Source organism: Nothoprocta perdicaria, unplaced genomic scaffold (genome assembly GCF_003342845.1).
Source record: "Nothoprocta perdicaria isolate Ctin4 unplaced genomic scaffold, notPer1 scaffold_22, whole genome shotgun sequence".
Taxonomy (NCBI): domain Eukaryota; kingdom Metazoa; phylum Chordata; class Aves; order Tinamiformes; family Tinamidae; genus Nothoprocta; species Nothoprocta perdicaria.
The window spans coordinates 2,284,467-2,308,262 of record NW_020455415.1 but is presented as its reverse complement, the minus strand read 5'-3'; the positions used below and the strand labels follow the sequence as shown (position 1 = coordinate 2,308,262).

Genomic DNA, 23,796 nt, shown 5'->3' with positions numbered 1-23,796 from the left:
AAACTCTGCTGCTCTCTAAAACACTCTGAACTGATAGCTTACTTATTAGACAAAAATTAGTGTCCAATCAACCATGAAAAAGACAAGCCATTATATACTATAAGAGATCAAACTGACATCAGCTACTGTACATCTTGACACTTGCTACATAATCAAAGTAAACTTTGCTATAGGTGGCTGATCTAATGTACCTGTCAGTTATCACCATCTCTGCTCAGATGAGTCCGTGTGTCACCCATATACCCAGGACAAAACAAATAAATAAATTGCAACGTTATCTCTTCAAGCTGCTCACACAGTAAGGGGAGAGTACTTAGTATTCAGTAATGGAGTTAGGAGTAATTTACTGAGAGATAATTTCTTTTGGACCCAAGATCTCCTGCCTCCTGTAGAGCAGACAAATAGAACTATCTAACAGGAAATGGGGCATGATAATACTGCTYTTTAAATAGAACTAACAAAATGGAAATACAATAGGCATTACAAAATATACAGCTAACAGTTATCAAAACCTTTGATGTTTTTATAGCTATTTACTGCAAGAAATTGTATTTGCTGCTCCAGTCCRTTTTAATACCAGTAAAGTTTAACACATTTTTTAAAAACACTTTACAAAAAAGTTGAACCTCTGAAGTGGTCTTGGGTAGCTGGGAAAAGGGAGTACAAAGAAGGGCCACTTTGTTGATGAAATAGCAAAGATCTGGCCATCACMTCTAACCGCGGTGTACGAGGCACACTACAGTCTTAATAATGCTCCTCATTTAATCTGCAGAACCAGCCTTCCTGCTCTGGGCAGGGCGGCAGCAGGGTGCAGTGCAGGGGACACTCGCCTGGGATTTCAGAGATGACCCGCAGCCTCTGCTCGGCCACTCTGCATGCACCAGGCCAGGCGGTTCATCCTTCTGCCACACTTGGCCCCATCCACGGAGGTCTCATGGAAGGAGCTTTGCTCCCCTCACTCCCTTGCAGGCCCCTGTGCTTCCCTGCACAGTCGTGGTGCAGTTCCCAACGTTGGCTGCCCCAGTGTGACCACACATGGACCCTTCTCAGCTTCCAGAGGGATCTTTCCTGGCTTCAGCTCCCCCAGCCTGGCTTCACTCTGTTCTAGGGTCAGGCTGGAATCTCCTGCCACCATGAGTGCTGCTTTAAAGCAAATTTTCGAGGGCATTCATTGCATTGAGCTTCTTCCCAGATCATCTCTTTTGTCTTTTTTAGTTGGTGTCACTTCCCTCTCTCAAGGAACTTTCTATTACAACAAAAGATTTATCAGTACTGAATTCTCTGTGAAGTAGAAGAGGTGGGGACATTCTCTTCAGTGGAAGAAAGTTTAAATATTTCACTTCCCAAGTAGCTCTGACTATGAATACAGGAAAGAAATACATAACTTAAACACAAGGAGCTACTGAACCAAAAGTGATTAGCATTAGCGTAAAGCTTTCAGGCCCTTTTTCATCTTATTGATTCTAAACAGAATAAATCCGTAAATGATAATAGGGCTCAATTTAAATTACCTACAGCAAGTGCTGCTTTTCAACTCTTGTCAGACAATCACGCTGTTCAATCAGCTCCTTTCTGTAGGTACAAAGCAAATTAATGTGTATAAAACAGTCGTAACTCAGGCCAGTTTTCAACAAAAGAATCTTTTATGTAGCACACAACTGCCTTTTATTGACATGCTTTTAATTGAAGTTATAATGCTATGTCCATATTCTACCCTAATTACAAAAGAAAAAATATTATATATATATATTTCAAAACACTGACCATACTTTTCCCTTCTTAAAGGTTCCAGGATCTTTACCGGCATAAATGCAGTGATGTTCCCTGTTAAGCCTGGATTTGTTCAGAAACACTGGAAGGGCATGAGAAGACACTCCTTAGCGCACTGCAGCCAAGCAACGTCCCAGGGATGATTACCTTAGCACACTGAATCAGCAAGGCCTGTTCCTCGCTCCTTGAGACCAGYCTGTAAAAGCAGGCTTCTCAAAAGCAACTCGGACGGCACTGCAGGGTCTGACGTTACTAGAGAAGCCTCTAGCTTGGAGAAGCTGTTTCTTAAGCAACTGTTTCTATGTCTTGAAAGGAATCCTTAGTGTGTTTTACCCCATTCAGTTGCTTTGCTCAGATTATCAGGGTACTAGCAAATTCCAAGATACTGTAAAGTCTGTGTTCCTGGACAAGARTAGCAGTGATGGCAGGAAACAAAGAATTAAACAAAGTGAACTCTTGCAAATACTTTTGGGGTAAGGGCATTTGCCCAATGAGATTACTTTTGCAAGGACAAGGAAACAAGAAGAAGTTGCATGCATCTGTCTGCACCATTTCAACTTGGTCAGTTTAGAAGARCTAGAGTGGGATTACAGACAAAGATGGAAGAGGGAATGAAGGCTTCCAAGAAAAACCTTCAAGTGAAAAATACTCTATTGTGATCGGCTATGAGAAAAACAATCAAACATTCAATGGGCACAGGCCTTAACACTCATTTTGACACTGCCAAGTCCAGCCCTTATGCAGTCAAGTCCYCAGCCTTTGCACAAAGGTCTCGAGCCAAGATGACAGCCCGTTTTCCTTTAGGAACACGTATGCTATACCACGGCTACCAGGGACAGAGGGCAAATGAAACCAAAGGCGAACACAGAGCATTGGCACAGAGCACCACAAGTAGCCAGGAACATCACACACGAAGGCAACAGCCAGCAAATACTCTTCCCGAGCAGGACACACACTAACACACGCCCGCAGGGACCTGCTCCAGCTCCGCTTCCCGCCATCCGGCCGCGCTTGCCGGGCGCTCGGCACCACAGATCTCCTCTTCCTCTGCCATCACGTTTCCTTCTTTCAAGGAGTCTGCCAGGCACCGCAATTAAAGTCTGTGAGCACTGGCGGAGCTAAAGTAAATGGATGTTTAATCTCCAAGGGGAAACATTTAAGAAGTGCACTGAGATGTATTTACTGAAGATTTTGCTAATTCAAATAAATCAAGCTAAAATTACAGACTAGACTAGCTACTGTCAGTTTCTGAAAACCTTCCATTCAGAAAAAGCAAATAAAAATGGTGAGTTCATTTGTCCTTCACTTTCTGCCTGGGAGCAGAGCTGACATTGATGTTGTGGTGAAAGGCATTAGTATTTAACTACTTGAAGAAATTCATATTACCACAGTGTCCCTCTAAATTGCTGTACTTACGTTCGCCACATAAGTTGCTATTAGCAACTGTAAAAACTTATAGTCCTGGCTTGAACCTGGCAGCAGGTTATTGTATTAAATTCTTTAGAGCCTCTTCCACTCAATATTTGAAATAGAATTAAAATGTTGTCCCCCACAAAAAATGTTTTCTTCCAAATAAGTCCCTCATTGTAGAAACAGACCTTAAAAACTAATGTGGCTGACAAGTAATCACAGAGTGTTATAACAYAGAGTAAAACAAGTTCTTGGAGAATATTGACTTGCCCCTTAAACCYCATTTTCCAGCCTTTAAGCTAAATAAAAGCACATTGCTAAGATTCTTATACTGAAGTGATTTTGATTCCTGTGAAGCATCTGCTGTAATTCCTGTCTGCCCTTCAAAGTTGCATTTGATTTTGCATATCATTTCTCCAAACTTGTGCCACTCTAAAGATCTAAATGAGTAGGATATGGATGCAATATTTTAAAAAGATGGAACAAACACTGCATCTAGGACAAAAACACTTCAAAATATTGGCCTGGAAGGCTGTGGATTTTTGTCTGCACATTTAAGTTCTTAAGTAATGACTGCCCTGAAGAAGAAGCAATTTCTTCCAGTGTTAAGAACAAAAGTTTTAATGTCTGCTTTATTAAGCAGAATCTCTGAAGAGTATCTAAAGTTAGGTTGACAAATGCAACACAGAACTTCCTATTCTGTTAAACACTAGCTGTATTAGYGAAATATCAACCAAAATACTTCTTCTGGAGATCATCATTAACATGTGCTGCATGGCAGCATGGTAGCAATTTGGTAACATTCCAGTTGATTCCCATTTTACCATTCTCTTTAAGCAACATGGCCAAATGAAGGAACTCGAAGAAGAGAYTTAATGTAACAGCATTCTAGTATTAAATAAGAAACAAAGAAATAACTAATTCAGGAAGAAGGATGGAGGGTTCTACCTGCAGTTCTGCACTGTGTGGTGGAATCCTGGTTAGCTCAAAGCTCAGTTTCCTCCTTYATGAAATGGGGCAGCAACATCTCTCACTCATGGAAATTAAGGCCAGATCAACCATCTTCGGTAAAGAAAACCCATTCATATTGCTCTATGCATCCAATATGCTAAAATACAGCCACTCATCCCCCTTTAAGTACCACAAGTCACAAAAAAAGTTTCAGGGGATGGATTTCTTGCATTGATCCCATATGCTTTTCTCTCTCCATTTTTATATCTAAAAATGGAACATCTCTCTAAATGCCTTTGTGAAGCTGAGAGTTCACTGCACTGCACCAGTACGAAGGCAGAATCCTTCACCCACATTCCATGAGACTCTAATGTCAGTAACAGGAAAAGTCAACCCTCAAAGGCAGGAGATTATTCACATCATACACATCTACTAAGGTGACACTATTAGTTTGGAAGACGTTCTTCCCTCATCTGTGCTGACAGACTTCACCACAGAAATTTGGTGAACTATGAATTTAGTGAATCAGGAATGAGTTGAAATATTGCTGCAGTGGGGCTTTCAGTTCTGCAACTGGCCTCAGTCCTTTTAATTTTCATTCATTTTTCTGGCAGCTCTGTAAAACCTCCGTCTAGATTAGTAGCTATTCCTGCTTAAGATACAATTTTTCTGGCTCCATGAGAAGACCCGATTTTGGTTTTCCATGTCTTTCCACTTGTAAAAACTGCCTTTTTTTTTTCCCTCCCTAGGAGGATCCAGATTTAGTTCAGCATTTCATTCCTCTTTCTAATGAATTCCAGGTCTCTATAGTTGGTTCAGGACATAAGAAGATAAACGTAGCTATTTCTCCATGGAGCTTACTGTTGCCTCGGATTTCCAAATCCAAATTAAGCATTTAATGACTTATGTATACCGAGCAGTAGCATCTTTGTGCCACATTAGTCATCAGATCACAAGAAGCTCCTTCTAGTTAAACAAATGACTCCAATGACTCAGCTAAGCAGTTCCAGAATCAAGATCATGATTAAAAATGCACAGAAAGTGGGCAATCATAATTGTGAGGTTGAAGAAAACAAATATTGCTACCACAGAAGCAGCAATGAGTCCTAGATTTTTTAAATTCAAGATTTATCACACTGAAATGCCCTTCTCCAGACACATTATCCAAGGTTGCAAGCATTCACTGTGAGCAGTGTTTGTTTAAGCTTCACTAATGGCATTATTAAATTGCAGGACTGTGTCTCTTCCTTTAAAGATAACTTTGAGCTTTCATAGCTGCAAGAAACCATGAAAGCACCCATTCTAAATCCATAACCAGAGGCCAGCGATATTTATGCACATATGCAAGTATTAACGATTTTTAAAGGAGTTTTCTGATGTGGAGATGTAACTCAATTTTTTTTTAAACAGTGAGTACACAATACAGGGCAGATGAGAATTTTTCATCCCCGCTACACCTTCTGTGTCCACACGTTGCTCTCAAAAATGAAGTTGCCACGAGGTTTGTCCCTTCCCGCTCCAAGTCTTATACTCAACACGCTTCCTTTTTGTCACCCGAGCAATGTAGGCAGATCAGCAAAAACTCCATTTTGGCTAAAACAGAATCTAGATACACCAATATTTGAAACTCACCTTTCCTCAGTCTTTCATTATAGAGAAACCCTGCACTGCGTGTGCTGGTTTCTGGTTTGCTAAGAATGCCTCTGTAGCACCTGAACAAAAGCAGGCATCTTTGTCTGACAAGTAAACTACAATTTTGCTTGGCAGTACTGCCTATATTATGTAGCTTGTTATTTGGATTTGGTATTTCTGCACTTCAGAAAACATGAATTATCCCCTGCCTCTTCTGTGTTTCACTGTGGCACAAAAGATRATTATAGTTTTTATCATAGCTATATTAGATATTCTAATAATCATCAGTATTACTTGATCAGAGTATATTTACACTAGCAAAGCCTTTCTGTACTTCTGGTATTAAACTGTCCATCCAACTGTTATGGGACAACTGTTCATCTCCTTTATATGTTCTGTTCRCTGCGAACACTTTCAGGTGTTAGTTATTCTTAATCCTCTCTCCCTCCCCAAGGAAGTTCACAGCAAACATTCCTATTAGGCTGCAACCTTGTGCAAACTGCACTCACCTTCTCCAGCAGTGAGCAGAGGCCCCGGGTGCCACAGTGCCWAGTGCTGTGCCAACAAATCCAGCAAAAAGCTTCATTTTTGAGCACAGGAGCTGAACAGTGAAAGAAGCAAATCAGCGAAGCCACTGGCAAGGGACAGAGCAGAGGAGCATGACAGGACCACAGGACACCAGGCATCTAATTTGTAGACTCCAGGCTCTGCTTGCAGGACAAGGGAGACATTCCATAATGTCATACTTGCAAGGATTAAAGAGTTGCTATAAAAAACAAAGCAACAACCCAAAAAATACCTCCTGGTATGTTGATTCCCCCTTTTTGAAGTAGGCAGGTGTTACTGAAGAACAGTACAGCTCTCCAGACTTCACTGTGGAATGGGAAGCAGGGAGGGCATGGCTTGATAACATCTTAATGTGTAGCAGCTTAAAATAGTTCTCATGGAGATGATGACTATCACTTTCCCTAAACGCTCTCTGATAGCATATTTTCAGAAAACCATTCTGATGGCACTCAACTAGAAATGCAATGTTGACATGGTGAACTTCTTACTAGAATGGAAGAGTAAAGTTGAACTTGCAAAACATAAAGCAAAGTAATTTCCGACACAGAGTTAAGAGCACTTRTTAACTTACAAAGACAGTCTTAAAATAAAAATTTAGAAGCAAGCAGAATAGCATGCATTTTCAGGGTTAATTTATTTGGTCTTGAAAATGAAAGATCAAATATTTTGACTTGACCAGAGAGAATAATTAAGTTGCAAGAAAGGGAATGGTYATCAAAAAAAATTGCTTTTTGTCCAAACTCCGCTTTAAGTAAACTGCCATCGTAAGTCCTTTAACGACAGAACTGTTCAGCTGTATTCCCAGTCCCACATTGACAACAAGGCAATTCTCCGAATGCAGAGAAGATAAATGGAGTTAATGTCACTAAGCAAACATGACATTTTTGTTGTACTGTGATCATAGATGACTCACTAAGTAAAATGATTAATCACAAATCAATGTTACTAGGCTCATTTAGAGATGATTCTGCCTTTGGAGAGCAGGTAGAAGCTCTAAATTTATAGGCTAATGCGTTTATTCTAGCTGTAGCAGCCTCGTTATTGGTCTTAAGCATCAGAGTCTGCAGGAAATTTGTATGCAATTAAGCTAAAGTGATGACCTCCTTATACACATTTTGGCACTTTTTTATCTGATAACATACTGTGCAAATATATAAACGAATTGAAGCATTACATAGAAATTACAGCTAATGCAATGCTAAGAAAAATAGATATATTCCAGAATTTTAATACATATGCCAATAAGATATCTAGACCATAAATTACACTCATTTTATCAGTCTGCAAATGGGTTTATCAGTCTGCAAATGGGTTTGTTCTAAGATTTTAGGCCTTGCTTCATTCTCGGTTGACTAACATTTGTAACTTCTACAAACAGATTTATGATCTAAATTGTTTCAGGAGGAAGTGCATGGATTTGTTGAGTGACATGTTTGTAAGTGATACGTACACTATAACTTTTTATTTGGTAAATAAAATCACCGTATTTAAATAATAAACAGATGAAAATATTCTTTCAGGCTTCACAAAGGCTTGCTAGCACTATGACACTTTTTTCCTCCCCTCGAATTTAATGAATTTAAATGCTTGCCTACACTCATTCATGCATCTTTATCCGTGCACAGAAATAATCAATATAAGTTATTTCTGGAGTGATCTTTTCCAGCTGGCAAAGAGTAATTTTCCAGGACAGGAGACTGTACCAGTCCCAGATAGGGCAGGGTCCTGGATCCACATACTGCCAAACAGAGACTCATTTAAAGCAGAGTTGGCTTTAAATATTGGCTGAACATGAACTAAAGGACATTAAATAGACACGACAACTCAATCAGCTTTAGTGATGAGTATACTCTCAGAAGGGAGTCCTTAGCTGATTCACTAAATATGCTCCTGACACTGTGCAGAGAGTCATAACCAGGGCCATAATTCACAAGTTTTTAGATTTAACACAACGTGCTTTTGTTCTGTTTGTTACATTAAGAATCACACAGTCATTGGGAAAACTTGCAAGATCTTCTTGCAAGGTGAGAGAAAAATAGCACAAGGGCTTATAAAGTCCAGGGTTTCACAAGGACTCGGCCACTGGCCAAGGTCTTCCCTGTACTCCAGAAATAGCAGCTGAATTTTGCTGGGTCACAGGACTTGCATGATGGCACCTCCCCTGTGAAAACCGTTCAGAGCTTGYAAGGAAGATGCTGTTTTTCCTAAGGGATCAAGGCTATCAGAGCAGCTAGACACAAGCAGTCCTGGATCTCCCTACCAGACAACCAGTAGCTCCCAACTTGGCTACAGCAGCTTCCCAGTTGAATGTTAGAGCAACTCTGCACCAGTAGGATGCAGTCAGTTCTGGACTAAAAGGCTTAGTAATCTGTGCAATGAGCAATGATTTATCTGAACTCAGCGACAAAAAAACTATTTTCTTTCACATTTTATGGCAGCTATTGATGGGTGACAGTTGTTGACATGGCTGCACAATAACATCTGAGTGTTCAAGGCCTTCCTAGCTCTGTAGAGGACCTTATAAAGCATGACCTTTGCCAAGGTTGAGCTGGAGATACTGGGGGAACACACCACGTGCTCTCTGCGGTTGTAATGTGCATTAGCAGGCATTTTAATAATAGTAAAGAATGGTCAGACTAACCTAGGGGCTGAAGGTTAAAAAAAATAAGAAGTAAACCWTAACTCCAAAACAGATCTAGCAGAAACAACTGCCCCCAAATCCAAAGGAAGCCCCAACTCCCTATTTAAAAGTCCCTATTCAAACATATAAAGGTAGAGAAGCTGTGTCCTCTTCCCCCTACCCTCTCCACAACACTGATGGGCTGGTACCTGCCTTATGCGACTCGGTGCATTCAGACCCGCCTCACTTTCTACCAGCACCTGTTATTTTCAACAGCAAAATTCAAGGCACACATTGAAGAAGGCTGAAATCAAATAAAGATTGRGAAAGTTAAAGAGCAATACAGTAAGTATACAAAAATTAACATTAAACAGGAATATACCTCCATCTTTCACCTGCAGTAAGCAGCAGCAGGCAGAAAGCAGCACTCCCCACTAATAGGAAAAAGTAGATCTTTTCTCCCTAGTCACTTAAAATGTTTTATTATAAAATTAATTATTTACAGGCACCTTTCCCCTCCTAAAACTGCACTGGAGTAGAAACTAATCTCCTTAATATTTTTCTTTAATGGAGCATAAAGGGATAAAGAGGGAAGGCGTGCGAGATGCGAGCTGGTCGCRCAGAGGGTAGAGCGGCCGCCGCGCTCCCCCTAGCGCGGGCGCCAGGCCCTGTCCAGAGCTGCCACTCCACAGCRAAAGCGGCGCCGCTTCACCTGGAACCGAGGGTCTGGAATCCCACCCGCTTCACCTGGAACGGAGGGTCTGGAATCCCACCTGGAACTGCTTCAGGGACAGGGAGCACCAGGATGTAGTTCAGATCAACCATCAGAAATGGCCGAGCACTGCGAACTCAGGACCCATGCTGACTTTCCCTATAATTTGAAACAGAAAGTTTAGCAGATTTTTGGCCAGTGGGAGTTTCACTTCAGCTTGCTCCCAAACACCACGTGACTGTCACAGAAGAAACCCTCASGGTAGAGGAGCGTGGTTCACTCCAGAAGCCAAGAGTGTTAAGCAGGAGTAGCAAGAGCCTCCTGGCACGTGGTGCTCAGTGGTGCCTACACTGCTTCCCTTGGCAGAGGGCAGCCCTGGAAAGGRGGAATCCCTCGTGGCTGTTCCCTCAGAAAGGAGCCAGGGCAGGACGTGCTGGGAGGGTCAGGGGCCCGTTGGGAGTCGCTTTCTGGGCACAGCCCCAYGGGGCAGGACAGGGCCCAGCTCCCTGCACAGCCCAGGGCGCCGGCAGCCTGTGCTGCACCGGCATCGGCCCCATGCAGCTCTCCGGGTGCACTAAAACCCCCGGACAGGAGACCACCCCAGCAGGTCAAGGTCCTTAGYAATATTTCAGTTTGTTCTGCTGCTGCAAATCGCTCTGCATTTTCTGTATCCCTCTGACAGGGCACCAAGCAGAAAGCAAGCACCGCACTGGAATAAATGCAGTGTCTTAGGAGCAGTAGCTCCATAGCGAAATTCTGCATTCCTCAGGCGGTCTCCACAAGCAGAGGTCTCTGACAACTTGACAAGACAGACTGTGATGTGCTGTGCTTCCACTCCCTTCTCTCCCCCTCCATCCCATAACACCTCTGGAAACAGGCTGGGGGGAAAAGTGTCAAGCACTTGCAGAAGTTACAATTCAAACAAAAAAATCAGAGCCCTGGCTGGGATTGCACAAGGCAGTTCACATGCCTGAGGCAATGCAAGCAGCTTGCTGAATCACTGACAAATACACTCCCAAATTAGCTATTCTTTTACCAGATTTTCAGCATTTTTTGGTCAAAAAAGTCTTCATGGTGCTACACTTGAAGCTTCAGTGCTGCAGAAGGGGAATTTTATCGCCACTTCAGAGGCAGCACCACATACAAGAGCTGGCAAGCGGCCTTGCTGCAGCCCTCTCRAGCCACAGGCTACCAGGTAGCTGCAGCCTCGTCCTCGCGGGTGCCACGGCTCCTGCTGTGCAGCTTCCAGAACCCCCGAGCACACTTGCTTCTGCTCCAGCAAAAGAGATCTAGATTTGTGATACACTGACTCAAAGGAGTCATACAATGAACTCTTAAGACTATGGTAGGTTACCCTGCCTAAAAAAGGGCCCCTGGAGAGATTAAGTATTACAGGATAAGTGAGAGTTTGATGACTATGGACATAGAGGGCGACAGCTGAGGAAGATCTAGAGCTGTCACTGGAAACAGAAGTCATCAGGCTTCACAGGTCCCAAAAACAAAACGAGGGAAAAAGGGGATGGGAAGGAAGAATATGAAAATAGAAAAATCCTTGGGCATACAAGTCAACAATCAAGGATAGAGCTTCTGTTGCAGGAGCTTGGGTTATATCATTCAGAACAATTATTCTCCTGTGAAACACTTCTCATGAGGTGTTGTAGATAACCAAAACAAAGGAGTGAGGAGGGACTGGTTTGCTTTCCAACACCACGGGTAGTTGACACATGCTACATTTATTCGTATTTTCCGCCTAAGCAGGGAGTACACAAGTCCTATGCATAAACCCCTCCTGTTCTGAACAAGATACCACGTGGTTTCATCAGAACATCTTTGCTATGTTGTCAGTTTTAATTGCAACCCGTACTTCGATATGCACATGACTATTTTCAAATACAATGAAAGCTTAAAATAAACAGCATCAATCACCAGCATTACAGCTATTGGTAAATCCTTCACAACTTCAGAAAAAGTCTCTTATAAACATTGTGGAAAGTAGATACAGAATGTACAGAGGACAGTTTTCTATACAAAAGTGCATTGTAGCATACAATTAGCAGAGAACCCAGAAGAAAAACAAAACAGAGAGAAGCCTCAATTTAATCAACTCCATTCACTCTAATCAGCCCATCCAACCTTGCACCTCCTATTCTCCCTCCATCCCACAAAAAGAGCAAAAAGAAAAATGAAAAGTAAACCCACGCATACCACAAAACTCCACTTTCTCCTTGCTTTGGTTATGAATTATACTCAAGGCTTCAACATCACATTTTTCCTTTGTATTTAAGAATTCATTTGCAATTTGGAAATGTTTTACAGGGCACCAGATAAGAGAGAAGTGCAAGTATGATTAATGAGACTTAATAGTCAAAATAGACAAGCTTTGAATTTCACTAACATTTGCACTTGATATATTAATAAGTAATTCTTGCAATCCTTAAGTGGAAAATTGCATGTTGAACAGCTATTTCTGAGTCTAAGAACTGCAAGAACAGTAAACCCAAGAACACTAAACCAATAAATCCAACGATATCGGCCACAAGAAAATCTGGCTTATAAAGAGTGAACTTCAAGAGCACCCCTCCAAAACAGTCAGGTTATTAATATTTATAGAACAAGGTATCAACTGACTTCAAAGCTCGCAGAGTTTTAGGAAAAAGTCGCGACCTCAGGCCATTTAGCATAGACAAATAGTAAATATTGCTATTTTCATATGCTTCTCTAATATGCACTGTGATATAAAAGCATATGAATAAATTTAAGCAGCCTTTCCCTCCCCCCCTCCCCACCCCAAGAGTAATGTCACAGGTTTCAAACCACAATATAAGGACTAAAATAATCCAGATGCAAAGTCTGGCGAGACTTTGCTCATTCTTCTCGGTAAGCATCTTATGCTGAATGTACTATACCCATCCTTTAATGAGTTTCCCAAAGAAAAATGGTTAATGTCTTAACAGAGACAAAGGGTTCTGAAGTTAGATACACGCACAAAAATTAAACAGGTCTGTCAGGCAGCTAGTTTTCTTCCTCATATTTAAAATCATATTAAAAAAGAATCTTCTCTATTGTTTACAGTCCTTTTACAAGCAGAATTTCAGTGCTCCTTCTAAGCCTTTTTAGAGAAAGGATTATCACRGAAGTAAACAGCTAATGTTACAAAGTGTAAACTGATTACATTCATATTTTAGTGGGTTCAAAGCACCTAGATACAGAGCTTTGGAACCATGGAGTCCTACAACTACTAGCTTTTTGTTTGTCTGTATTTTATTTATAAGCTTCACACTTCCATCAGTGAAAAGGTAGAGATTCTATCCCATTTTAAAAGAAATTAAAAAGAATTCTGATTTTTAGTAAGATCTTATTTTGCTGCTTTGCCTGTTGGCCATTGCTGCTCCTACCTCATTTTACAGAAGCTGATCTAGAACTTGACAGGTTCAGACAACTCTCACATGACAAGAGACTGCGAAAATTAACTGCTAGACTGAAGCCACAGGTATTCAGCACAACCTGGAAGCACCCAGCACACYGCAAGGAAAGGCCCCAGCATCTGTCAAAAACTCACTGGGCTGGGGAAAAACAAAACAGAACAAAAAGTAGAACTACGAAGGATCTGATACAATATTGGGCACTGCAGAGTGCAAGGATGCCACCGCTATGGATAGCGCAGCTATTTCAGGTCTGATCTCCTGAGATGCCAAGTATTTCAAGTCAGAACATAAAGATCACCTGTATGCTAATCAGAATGTCCCCAATTTTAGATTCTTAAGCTATAAACTTCCTGAAACCAGAAAAATACAAAGGTATCAGCTGTTAATTCTAGTGCTTCTGTAAACTCACTTTGCTCCTTTGAACTGTTACAGAAATGACTGAAGGTCCCAGCTGGAAAAGAGCTGCTGCTCTTGGCAACTGTGGCACCCAGGAGAGGAAAAAAACAAAAGAAAAAAAATACTCAGCAAAACCCATGGGATTTTTAAATGCTGAAGAGCTGCTGATACACTGCCAYAGTCCATCATATCGAGGCACTGGGCCCTCCATGCAATTATTGTAGAGTTTCAGTGCTCCACAGTATCAAGCGTGCATTTATTTTCTGGGAGGAGTGAAAGCGAAGAAGAGATTCATATTTCAAAATCATATCCGAAAATAAACCTTCTACTGAACTATAACAAATCCAAGAATGAAACACTGCATGATTAATTCYTTCATAACTGCCCTGCTAAACTGCAAGAGTTCAGCAACTGGACCCTGAAACTAGCCAATTTGACAGAAATCTTTTTTTCCTCCAAGACTTTAAAAAATGAACTCCACATGCAAGTCAATCTACATCATCAGGAAGTCATATACTGTTAAAAAGTTTTTCATAGTGTTTCTACAGGAAGAAAGAGTACATCTCCAAGTAACAGTCACTTCTGATTAGTAGCCAAGTGACTAGCAACATGGGACAGGTAGAATTCAAGTTTAAGATACCACTGCTTAGCTTTTAAGTGATCACTGGCTAAGCCTCAGTACCTGTTGTCGCAGTGAGTGTTCAAATTGACATCTACTATTTTGACCACAGACCTCATGAACTTCTTTGTTGAAGCCCTTTCTGAGGTTCTAATTTAAATATTTTCCTGTTTAGATTGTTGAGGCTACACAGAACACCCCTCTGAGGGAAATGGACTTGAGTCTTCGTGGAAAGCTAATGCATCCTGCAGCAGCATCCAAGTGGTTCTCAATCAGCAGTTTGTACTTAGAAAATGCAGGCCTGTATGGTGATAGGAAGGCAATGCTAGAAGTGCTACACTCCAATTATCTCCTACAAATATGTTAATTATTACTTTCGGTTTTATTCTGATACATGACCTCAAATGCATTATTTATAGCTTTTCAATACTGTTTCTCCCCAACTTATTTTAGCAACCTGACAAGACGGAAATTTAAATAGATCCCACTAGAACACCACCTATAAGGGAGTCTAAAAACTGTGCACAGTGAAAYGGATATGAGATCCCACGCCTACATAAAATCATGAAATTCAACAGGATTGGGCTATATCCTGCATTTATAAGTACCTGCAGCTCCAAAGTGGACAAGAATTCTCTCACTTCACAAAAATAAACGTAACAAAGCATCAATGTAATAAACAATACTTCAAAATTTAAAAAAGTTTTGTAATCCTTTGCATTTTGCACTGAAACTCAAGCATAAGTTTGCACTAAAAGAAGCACAAGTTTTGTCAGAAGCAAAGGGGAAAAAAGGAATCCTGGAGCAAGTAGTTCCAAGATAGAGACAGAAATCACTTTACAGATTGACAGGTTTAATAAAAAAAAAAAAAGGTTAAACCTCTTAACTTCCCTATCTGAAAGCCCCAAGTTTGCCTCATTTTTCTAAACAATAAAATATTCCAAAAGCAGAGTTCTGGAACATTTTAGTAATGATCTGACAACTGACAAAGAAAACCTATACTCTGCTAGGTGGCAAAGTGACTGAGCATATAATTAAAAACACACAGCTGCATTAAGTTCTCTTGCCCACAAAATGACTATATTTAGATACACTTCTGAGTTGAAGGAAAAAAGCAAAGTTGTTGTACTTTTCAGTAGCATTTTTAACTATTGCAAATAGCATACTAGCCAATTTAATTGAAGATTAGTGTACTTCTAATGCATACAGACTTTTATTTGAATCTCTTAAGAGCAATACTAGGGATGTGGTGATTAACCATTAGCAATAATCAGACTATAAGACATTGAGCAGCAAAATAACTTTTTAAATACTAAGTTTGCAAATATTTTAAATTGTAAATGTTTAGTAAGCTTTAATTGTATTACAGGTTCTCTAATTTGGAAGTCCTGCTTCTTGTTTTCTCTGTAGTTTGAGAAAAAAATCACAACTTCTAAAAAGGAGATTTATCACAGTATTTTGATTTTGTATGATCCAAGAGCAAGATTAAAGAAAACTCTATATAATWAAAGACTTGTTTTTCATGCTAAACAGCCTTCCCAATAACAGAGAAGGAAGAAAGAGAATAGCCAGGAGTAACATTAACTAACGAAAAAAATAAAAAATAAAGAGCTGAAGCACTGAAGCAGACTACAGCATGCTTAGTGTCATCCAAAAGCATCATTAGACTGATTTGTTTAGGTAAACAACACATTAGCCAAATTAACTTCTCCTTAAAACAGTAACTACTCAGCAGCTTTTAAGAAGTCAATGAAGTTTCTGAAATTTCTGTTGCAAAATTAGCCTCAAAAAGTTCAAGTTACTCAATACCTAAACGTCTTACCAAAGTTACAGTTGAGAAAGGATCTGGTTTATATTGTTAACGCTAATCAAAATTTGGTCAARAAATAMATGTAAACAATAAGGATAATACATTTAAGGCTTAGAAAGAACACTGATAAATTCACCCCTGTCACATTAAAACATCCACATCTCCTTCATGGTCCTCCTCAGTCACTTTTAAAGATAGCACTTCTTCATTAAGGAATAATCCACTCAGTCTTTCCTTACGAGCCTGTCTTTGTTCTTTCAGCTGTCTCTTGCGTAAAGCCTTTTGCTGTAGTTTCCGCTGCTTAGAACGTTTCTGCCAAAACAGAGACAAGATAAAAAAAATAAGATTTTGTTCTGTAGATTAGAAATTGCTTTTTAAAGAACAACAAAAAAAAAAGCATATAGTAACCTCTAAATTAAGATTAGCTCTGAAAAAAAATAGTTGATATGACTTGTTAGGAGTGGTACAAGCATTCACCCCAAAATAAACTTATTATATCTTGATTCAGCTTTGACCACATTAGGTGAGTATTTAAGCCCTGTTCTACCTTGCAAATCAAGAACATTCACCAYGTCTCAGTTAAATGGCACATGATCATCCTGTTGCGTTGTATAGCTGAGTCTTTGACTAGAGATTGTTTTTTTATTACAGAAGTTATAATCCTACAATAAGGAATCAAACCAAAGTCCAGCTTGGGATGTTGAAGAACAAGCAGGAACTGTTCTCCTCCTCCACACTTGAAATTATGGAGACAGGACAAGTGCCACAGCGCTACTTTTATTGAGTCATGCTTCAGTATGTCCCTTCTCACCAGGTAATTTCATGAGACATGCTGGAAGAGTAAATTGAAGATGATTCAAAAGGCCTGATGAAACTTCTAGCCAAAATTACAAAGCGAGTTTATACTATCCAGAAAGTATGTCTAGATTAATTTAATTTTGAAGCAATTTTATTGATAAAACTGCATGTTCATTCAACAAATGAGATTAGATTCATTAGCCCTTCAAGCACTCACCTTACTCAAAACATCCAAAAGCAATGAGAAGATCTACCACATACAAACACCAACAGACTTTCACTTACAGAAAAAATGAGGACAACAAGAGTTTACATTCCTTATGGTCACATCAGAAAGCAGTCAACATTGATTTGCCTAGATAATTTCAACAGATCCACAATTACTAATCACACTCCTTCAGTACAAGTATCCCAATCAAGAACACATGAGTGACTTTAACAAGTTACACAGCTTAAAACACATGCACATGATTAGAAACTTTACTTTTGAATCCCGGATTCTTTCTGCAGCACTTGTGGACAAGTTACTATCACTGTGGGCTCGACTCATGTTGGCACTCGAGTTTGAAGCAGAGTTGCCAACACTAGAACCACTGCTGCTTGCAGAGCTGACCATGCTCGCGCTGCTGCTGCTGGCACCGCTCACGCCRCTGGTGCTTGCACAGCTGTAGCTACTCCTCTTCCAGCCTTCCCTGGCAGATCGTTGTCGCGGTCCATGTTCCTTGATATAGTTTCTCACCTTCAGAACAGRGGCAGCAGAGTTACTAAAGCCTGATAAATACTGTACTGGAATACTGTGTTTCATGGCAAGATACAGTTAGCCTATTACTATCAAGTTACTGGATTAACTCAGTTAAACAGTGAACTAACAGTTTAAACACTTTGCTGAGGCTGGTTAAATCCAAAGCTGACAACCATCAAGAGTTGGCTTAACATCTTCAACGTTAATTTAAATACAAAAAAAAGAAAAAAAAAAAGAATGCAGGGCTTTGTGTGGGAGTGGGAAGGCCCCCTCTCCCTCCCTGCCCACCCCCGCTCAGTTTTCTGCTAGGTAAATAAGTGGTGACACCACAATCACTAGACAGGAACATCAGTCAATTTCAACTGAATTAAAGTACTTAGGCACAACATCAAAAGTCTTTATTCTGCTGAGTATATCCAAACAAAAGTGGCCATAAGGAAAGAAGTAGCTTTCTACTTTAAGATGGTACTTATGAATTGCTGGTAATGTGAATCGGCATGGAGCCYGTCAGGATTCTGTATGCTGTCTTTCCAGAGGAACACATTACAAATTAAGGAAAACTAAGACAATAGCTTATCTACCATGCCAAACAAAATCTTTCTGTACTACAAAATGCCAATTATAATCTCTTCAAATGCATTGTTTTAAATTCCTTACATGAAGTTCACAGTCTCTCTCTCTCTCAAAAAAAAAACAAAAACAAAAACACACACCATTGCAGTTTTAAACTCTAGCTTACACTCAGTGAGGAAATTAAGACCCTGTACCAGCTGTTGCTTACGAAGGGGATGAATTCTAGTTATAAATAGTAGTGGTCCCAGAGCATACCCCACCACWTACATGCCATCATTTCAACAACAGCTGCTAGACTTCTCACTTACTGAGATTATATAATCAAAGGTCTTTCATCTAAAGCTTCAATATCTACAATACRCTTTTGAACTCTAGCTTTCTCCTTGATGATAGCATAATTTGTGCTTTACAATATCTATTCATATAYGAAGAAAAAAMTGACCACAATCCTGTAGGAGACTTKGCAAGACATACCACATACCAGAGGGCAAAAATGACAATATATACAAATCTTAACGTACCTGTTTCAGCTTTTCATCGGTGAGACAGTTCAATTCAATAATAAATTCACTATCTGTAGGTGATATCTGAGCAGTAGGATCAATAATTTTAATAATGTCAAGTTGCTCTCGAAGGCCCATCTCTGTACTGACTTTACGGCTTAAGTACTCAATATATTCAACCTAGAATCCAGAGAAAGGCAAGTCATTTTTAAAATACTATTCATTCCAAACAACAATTAAAAAACAAAAAAAAAGTAAATGAGCAGAATACAATGTTCATATATCAGACTCCCTATTATTCTTGCCTCATTTTTGAATATCTCCTAAATCAAGATGAAAAACTATACGTTAAACTGCCTATTAYAGAGGAAGCAGATAAGAAAATTCAGTTTCAAAAACAGAAAAAAAATCAAATACTAATGTATACGGCTTCATTTAAATCTGCAGCAACCTGTATGTCTTAAGATGTAGCGCTAATTAAAAATTCTTCGTATCTTTTACTGTCTCACATGGGGAAAAAAAGTTTCACCTGTTCATCATTTGTCATTGCACTCCATGGAAGTTCATCGAGATTCCTATGCTTGTTTTTCTTTTTTGGAAGCAGACACGGAGAGCTCGGAATACTAGGTATAACATCAGAAAGTACATCACTCCCACTTGCAATGTCGCTGCCAGGCAACTTGAAACATGCAAGAGAAACAGAACAAAGCCTCAGAATACGGTGGGCACGTTTAAAGTCATTCCAACACTATTAACAATTCAAAACGTACTGTCAAATTAGCAGAGCATCGGTTATCTACGCACGCCATCAAACTTCTTAATAATTACTCACAGCCCCGCAGTACTTGTTTTAATCTTACAACAATTTGTAGAATTGACATATATCAAGTCCAAAACATACTTATTAATCTTCTTAACACAAAAACGTAGCATTTTACTATTTGCCTTTCCCATGAAGGCTGCAAATCATCCATTACAAATAAATATAAGCCTTCTCTGCTTAAATATAATTCTAGTTTAAGATCATACTTAAAGTAAATTAGAAACCTACACCACATGTAGTAATTGCACAAGACAATTGAATTAAATCACCATCATTTTCCTGGAAGCAGCTGCAGCATTAGAGCTTCACTTACRCAGTTGACACTAATTTAGGAATGCACCACCAGTTCAAGGGACAGTGGGATTACTCATGCTCAGAGTCTGCCAGGTAACACTGCAAAAAGCTATGGAAAAGCCTTTCTAAAATTCTGCCAGTCCAATCAAGTACATCTCTTAATAACAATTCCTTGCTCAAACAAACAAAAACCAACCAAACTACTTACTAATCAAAAGTGTCAGCTAACCAAAAGKTAGCAAATTGCTTCTTTTCAAAATAATCCCACAGTCAATCAGGCAATTAAAACCACACAACTCAGGGCAGAAGAACTGACTCACTGAGATCCAATCCAAGTTGTTTCTATGGGCTGCATTACATAAACACACTTGTAGCTTCTTTAGCACAGATTACATACAGAAACTAAAACAGTAAGAAATTCAGAGCTAATTTCAGTCCATATTATCTTAATTTGCATTTTCTCTGTAATCTYTGCAAGATTCATACTTTCTTGAAATCAGTTTTTCACCCTTTGAGACATCATTTAAGACCGGATATCCATGACTTTGTGACAAATTTTGAAAACACCTTTCAGCATATTCCAAAGCACCACATTTCCTATTTCAAAGTCACATATATGTTGACATTTGGTCAAAGTCTGTAATATGTATATATTAAAAAAATGCACATCAACTGAAATACTGCTGTGCAAAGGATAAAAAACACGAACTACTGATACTTGACCAGGGGGAGGGCAGCACAGAATTCACTTTTACACTTTTCCCAACCTCGGGAGAGCCAAAACAAGCTCTGTATTCTYACCAGGACAGAAAAAAGATGGATACTGGACATAGCAAGAGTTTCTATATTTCACCTACTGACACCTCCATTTCAAGGAAGACTCCATATCACTAAATCACTGGAATCAGACATCTACAACCACAGGTTGTTAGCAGCAGAGATCCCTCAACACACAGGGCCTACACTCATGGTTACAACCTACAGTCAGTCACTAAAACCACATAACCCTAATACATAACAATCCCTCTGTGAGGAACTGGCCTTTGCCTTACTGCAGACCAAGAACTCTAGAACAAAATAAAACACACTATTTTCTTTAGCATTGAAATTTCAGGTTTCTGCCCTTAGGCTTCAGCACCTACCAAGAAACAAGTGCTAAGGATTTTTCAATCAAAACTAAGCTCATCATTTAATAGTTTCTCCAAGATTTTAGTTTTACAATAGAATTCATTTACCTGCCATTCAAACTCGCTGTCTGACCAGTCCCAGTATGTGCTGATAGAGGAGGAGACATCGCTACAGACACTGCCCTCAGGGAACAGATCAAAAGAGGTGAATTCCTGGTCATCGAGCAAGGAGAAGCAGTCATCTTGATCACCAACCGAAACTGATGAGAACAGCTCCTCGCTGCACTCTGAGCTGGCTACGCTAGTTCCACAAGAAGTCAAGTTCCACCTGCAAAACAAGCCACCATAACAGAAATCAGCAAACATTTTGGCACCATTTGTCCTGAAAAATGTGTACTTTTAACTCTCCAAGTTATCTCCACTTTTACTTGTCAACACTGATGCATGGATTTAGTTGAAATAAGTTGTTATTATGTAAATACGTGTATTCTACTATTTTTGAAAAGCTCCACAAAAAAAGAGCAAAGGAAATTTGACATAAAAAAAATGCCCAAGCAAAAAGCCATACACAGTTAGTATAGCCACACCTTTATCTTTAATGTATCAGATCTTCTACTACAGGAACCATGCCCCTAGGGTATATGTAAATTCTTTTTTGAATATACTAAACTAAGAACAGTTTCTCATACACTGGGATTTTTTTTTTTTTAATAAACCAAAATACACAAAACTATGCAGTCAATTAGTTTGCTTCTGAACAGGATAATTGTTTCTAATCCAAACAGGAATCAAAGAATAATTCTGGAATGATAATCCCGCAGAAAATTAATACTAGGAGAAGCATGTTGTGGATACATCCAAGGCTTTATTATTTACCATTTTTAACTCTGAACACAGAAAATACTGGACACACCTTTGGGAACAGGGCCAGATGGAAAAATAATCCATGTGAAAGCCCTGCTGAGTCAAAACCTTTTCCTCACATTTACATGTAGGAGCTAGTTAATGCTGTTGCTAAAATAAAGCATTTGAGAACTCAGACTTGAGAGAACAGGTTTTCACTCAGTGACAGTAAACCAGAATTTAAAGAGCTCATGAAACCAGTCTTCGTATCGGGATTTGTTTTACAAATTGGTGAAAAGTAGGCCAAGACAACTATGATTCAGCACAGCACTGCAATATGGTCATATTGAAGTAATTTGAAGAGAGCTCTGAAAATTCACCACACAAACCCCTGCAATCAATTCCTATTCCATCAACCTATCCACTGCGATCTGGCTAACTGGAAAAACACTTCCCTATTCCACGTTGAAAAGCTGAACAATGCCATTAGCCAGAAAGATCAGTATTCACCTTTGTTATTTATACTACCTATGTGGTTGGAGGTATAAGTAACACATTTTAGTGATGTGCTCTCTTCCATGCCTATTCGGCCAACAGTAAATTTATCCAACATTAAAGGCATAATTTCAAAGACACTCCTCTTGGCAGCCTCAGGAACCCCTGTTCTCCCTTTTGGCTTCGCTTGCACCTTTGCTTTTGAGGGCTGGCCAATGAATCAGGATGCAGAATACGCAAGTGGCGACTTGATGCACGCTTAGACATCAGTGCGGTTTCAGCACTATGAAACATCAATGAAAAAGAGAAAGAACGGACAAAGTTTTCACAGAACCACAGAATGGTTGAGGTTGGAGGGGCCCTCTAGAGAGCATCTAGTCCAATCTGCCCACTCAAGCAGGTTTTGGAGCCTGTTAAAACTCAGTCCAAGGCACTGAGCTCYGTCACAGACCTCACTGTGTTTACTGGCACAGCCAGACCCTCGCAGGGCAGCGCTCGCTGTGGCTGCTGGCATGAGCTGGGTGCGCAGAAGTGGGAACCACCTTACAATTACCCGTGCCTTTGAAAAGCAGAAAGCCTCTGCAAATACCACAGGAAAGCAGCACATTGTAATGGCTTCACTGGAGCAAGACAGGGCATGCCCTTGCCCAGAGAAGCCAAGTGCCTAGTCAGGAAGCCTGTGGTGCCTGGGTTTGTAAAAAGAACAAGCTGAGATAACCCTAAACTGATAGGCAACATATAAATGGAAACCTATGAAATGAGCTAAGGGCAGAGTTAGCTACTACCATGCATTTGTGTTATGGATTTGCTAGAAATATTGAACACCTTTCTGGTCATGCTCCAYGGGGCTGTCTGGTAGAAGAGCATGAAGATATTGTGTTCAATCAATACATTTTGTGCTGAAAGACTTAGGAAACTATGTTTAAGAACTTTCCCTTGTAAACAACACTTTTCATGCATAATTCCCATAGAGCTTCCTAAAAAAAAAAAAATCATTATTAAGCAGCTATATGTTGTGAGGAACTAGAGGCAACAGCCACCCCAAGAGAATATTGCATGGCTCTGCAGCAGGAACAGAAAGCACCCCCAGCACACATACAGGGCTGAACGCTCATAAATCACTCTCCAGAAGGCTACTGGCACGCACAGCTTTAACGCCACCCGTTAACAGGGCCGGGACTAGTCTCTCAGCTAGGCAAAACGTCGCGGTCTCGCCCGCACGAGCGCAGCCGGCCCTTCCCATGTGGACAAGGCCGCGCCGGGGCCCGGCGGGGAGGCCGCGGAGCGGAGGGAGCGGGGCGCGGCCGCGGGCCGACCTGTTGGAGTGGAAGCGGCGCAGCGGGTCGGTGCGGTGGCACGACGAGAGCTGGCAGCCGAAGTCGCTGACGTCCAGGCAGCCCTCCTCGCTGAGGCTGCCGCCGCCGCGCGCCGCCGGCTGCTGCGAGAGCGGCGGGCACGGCTCGTCGGGCGCCAGGAACTTCTCGTAGAGCTCCTCCGTCATGGCGGCGCGCAGGGTGGCCCCACTTAAAAGCACGGCGGGCGAAGCGCGGAGCCTGCTGCGGACACCGGTACCAGGGCCGCCATGAGCGCYGCGCCGGCACCAGGATTTACCTCAGGCGCCGCGGCCCGCGCGCCGCGCTCCTTCCGGCCCCGCCCCGCCGCGCCACACCGCGCGCCCCCTGCCGC

At 40.7% G+C, this 23,796-nt stretch overlaps 2 protein-coding genes across 2 annotated transcripts in view; one reads left to right on the top strand and one right to left on the bottom strand.

Moving 5' to 3' along the window:
- Positions 1-15,554: 15,554 nt before the first annotated feature.
- FAM199X (family with sequence similarity 199, X-linked) lies at positions 15,555-23,668 on the bottom strand. Its single transcript, XM_026039064.1, has 6 exons — positions 23,427-23,668; positions 20,881-21,100; positions 19,058-19,207; positions 18,547-18,708; positions 17,195-17,449; positions 15,555-16,224 (listed from the first exon to the last, which is right to left on the bottom strand). The coding sequence occupies exons 1-6, from the start codon at positions 23,609-23,611 to the stop codon at positions 16,054-16,056; spliced, it is 1,143 nt and encodes a 380-aa protein (XP_025894849.1). The 5' UTR covers positions 23,612-23,668; the 3' UTR covers positions 15,555-16,053.
- LOC112947016 (COMM domain-containing protein 5-like) overlaps positions 23,610-23,796 on the top strand; it is a 14,182-nt gene continuing 13,995 nt past the window's right edge. Inside the window, exon 1 of the mRNA XM_026039022.1 lies at positions 23,610-23,678. Coding sequence (XP_025894807.1) covers positions 23,610-23,678 — 69 coding nt within the window. The remainder of the gene's footprint in view (positions 23,679-23,796) is intronic.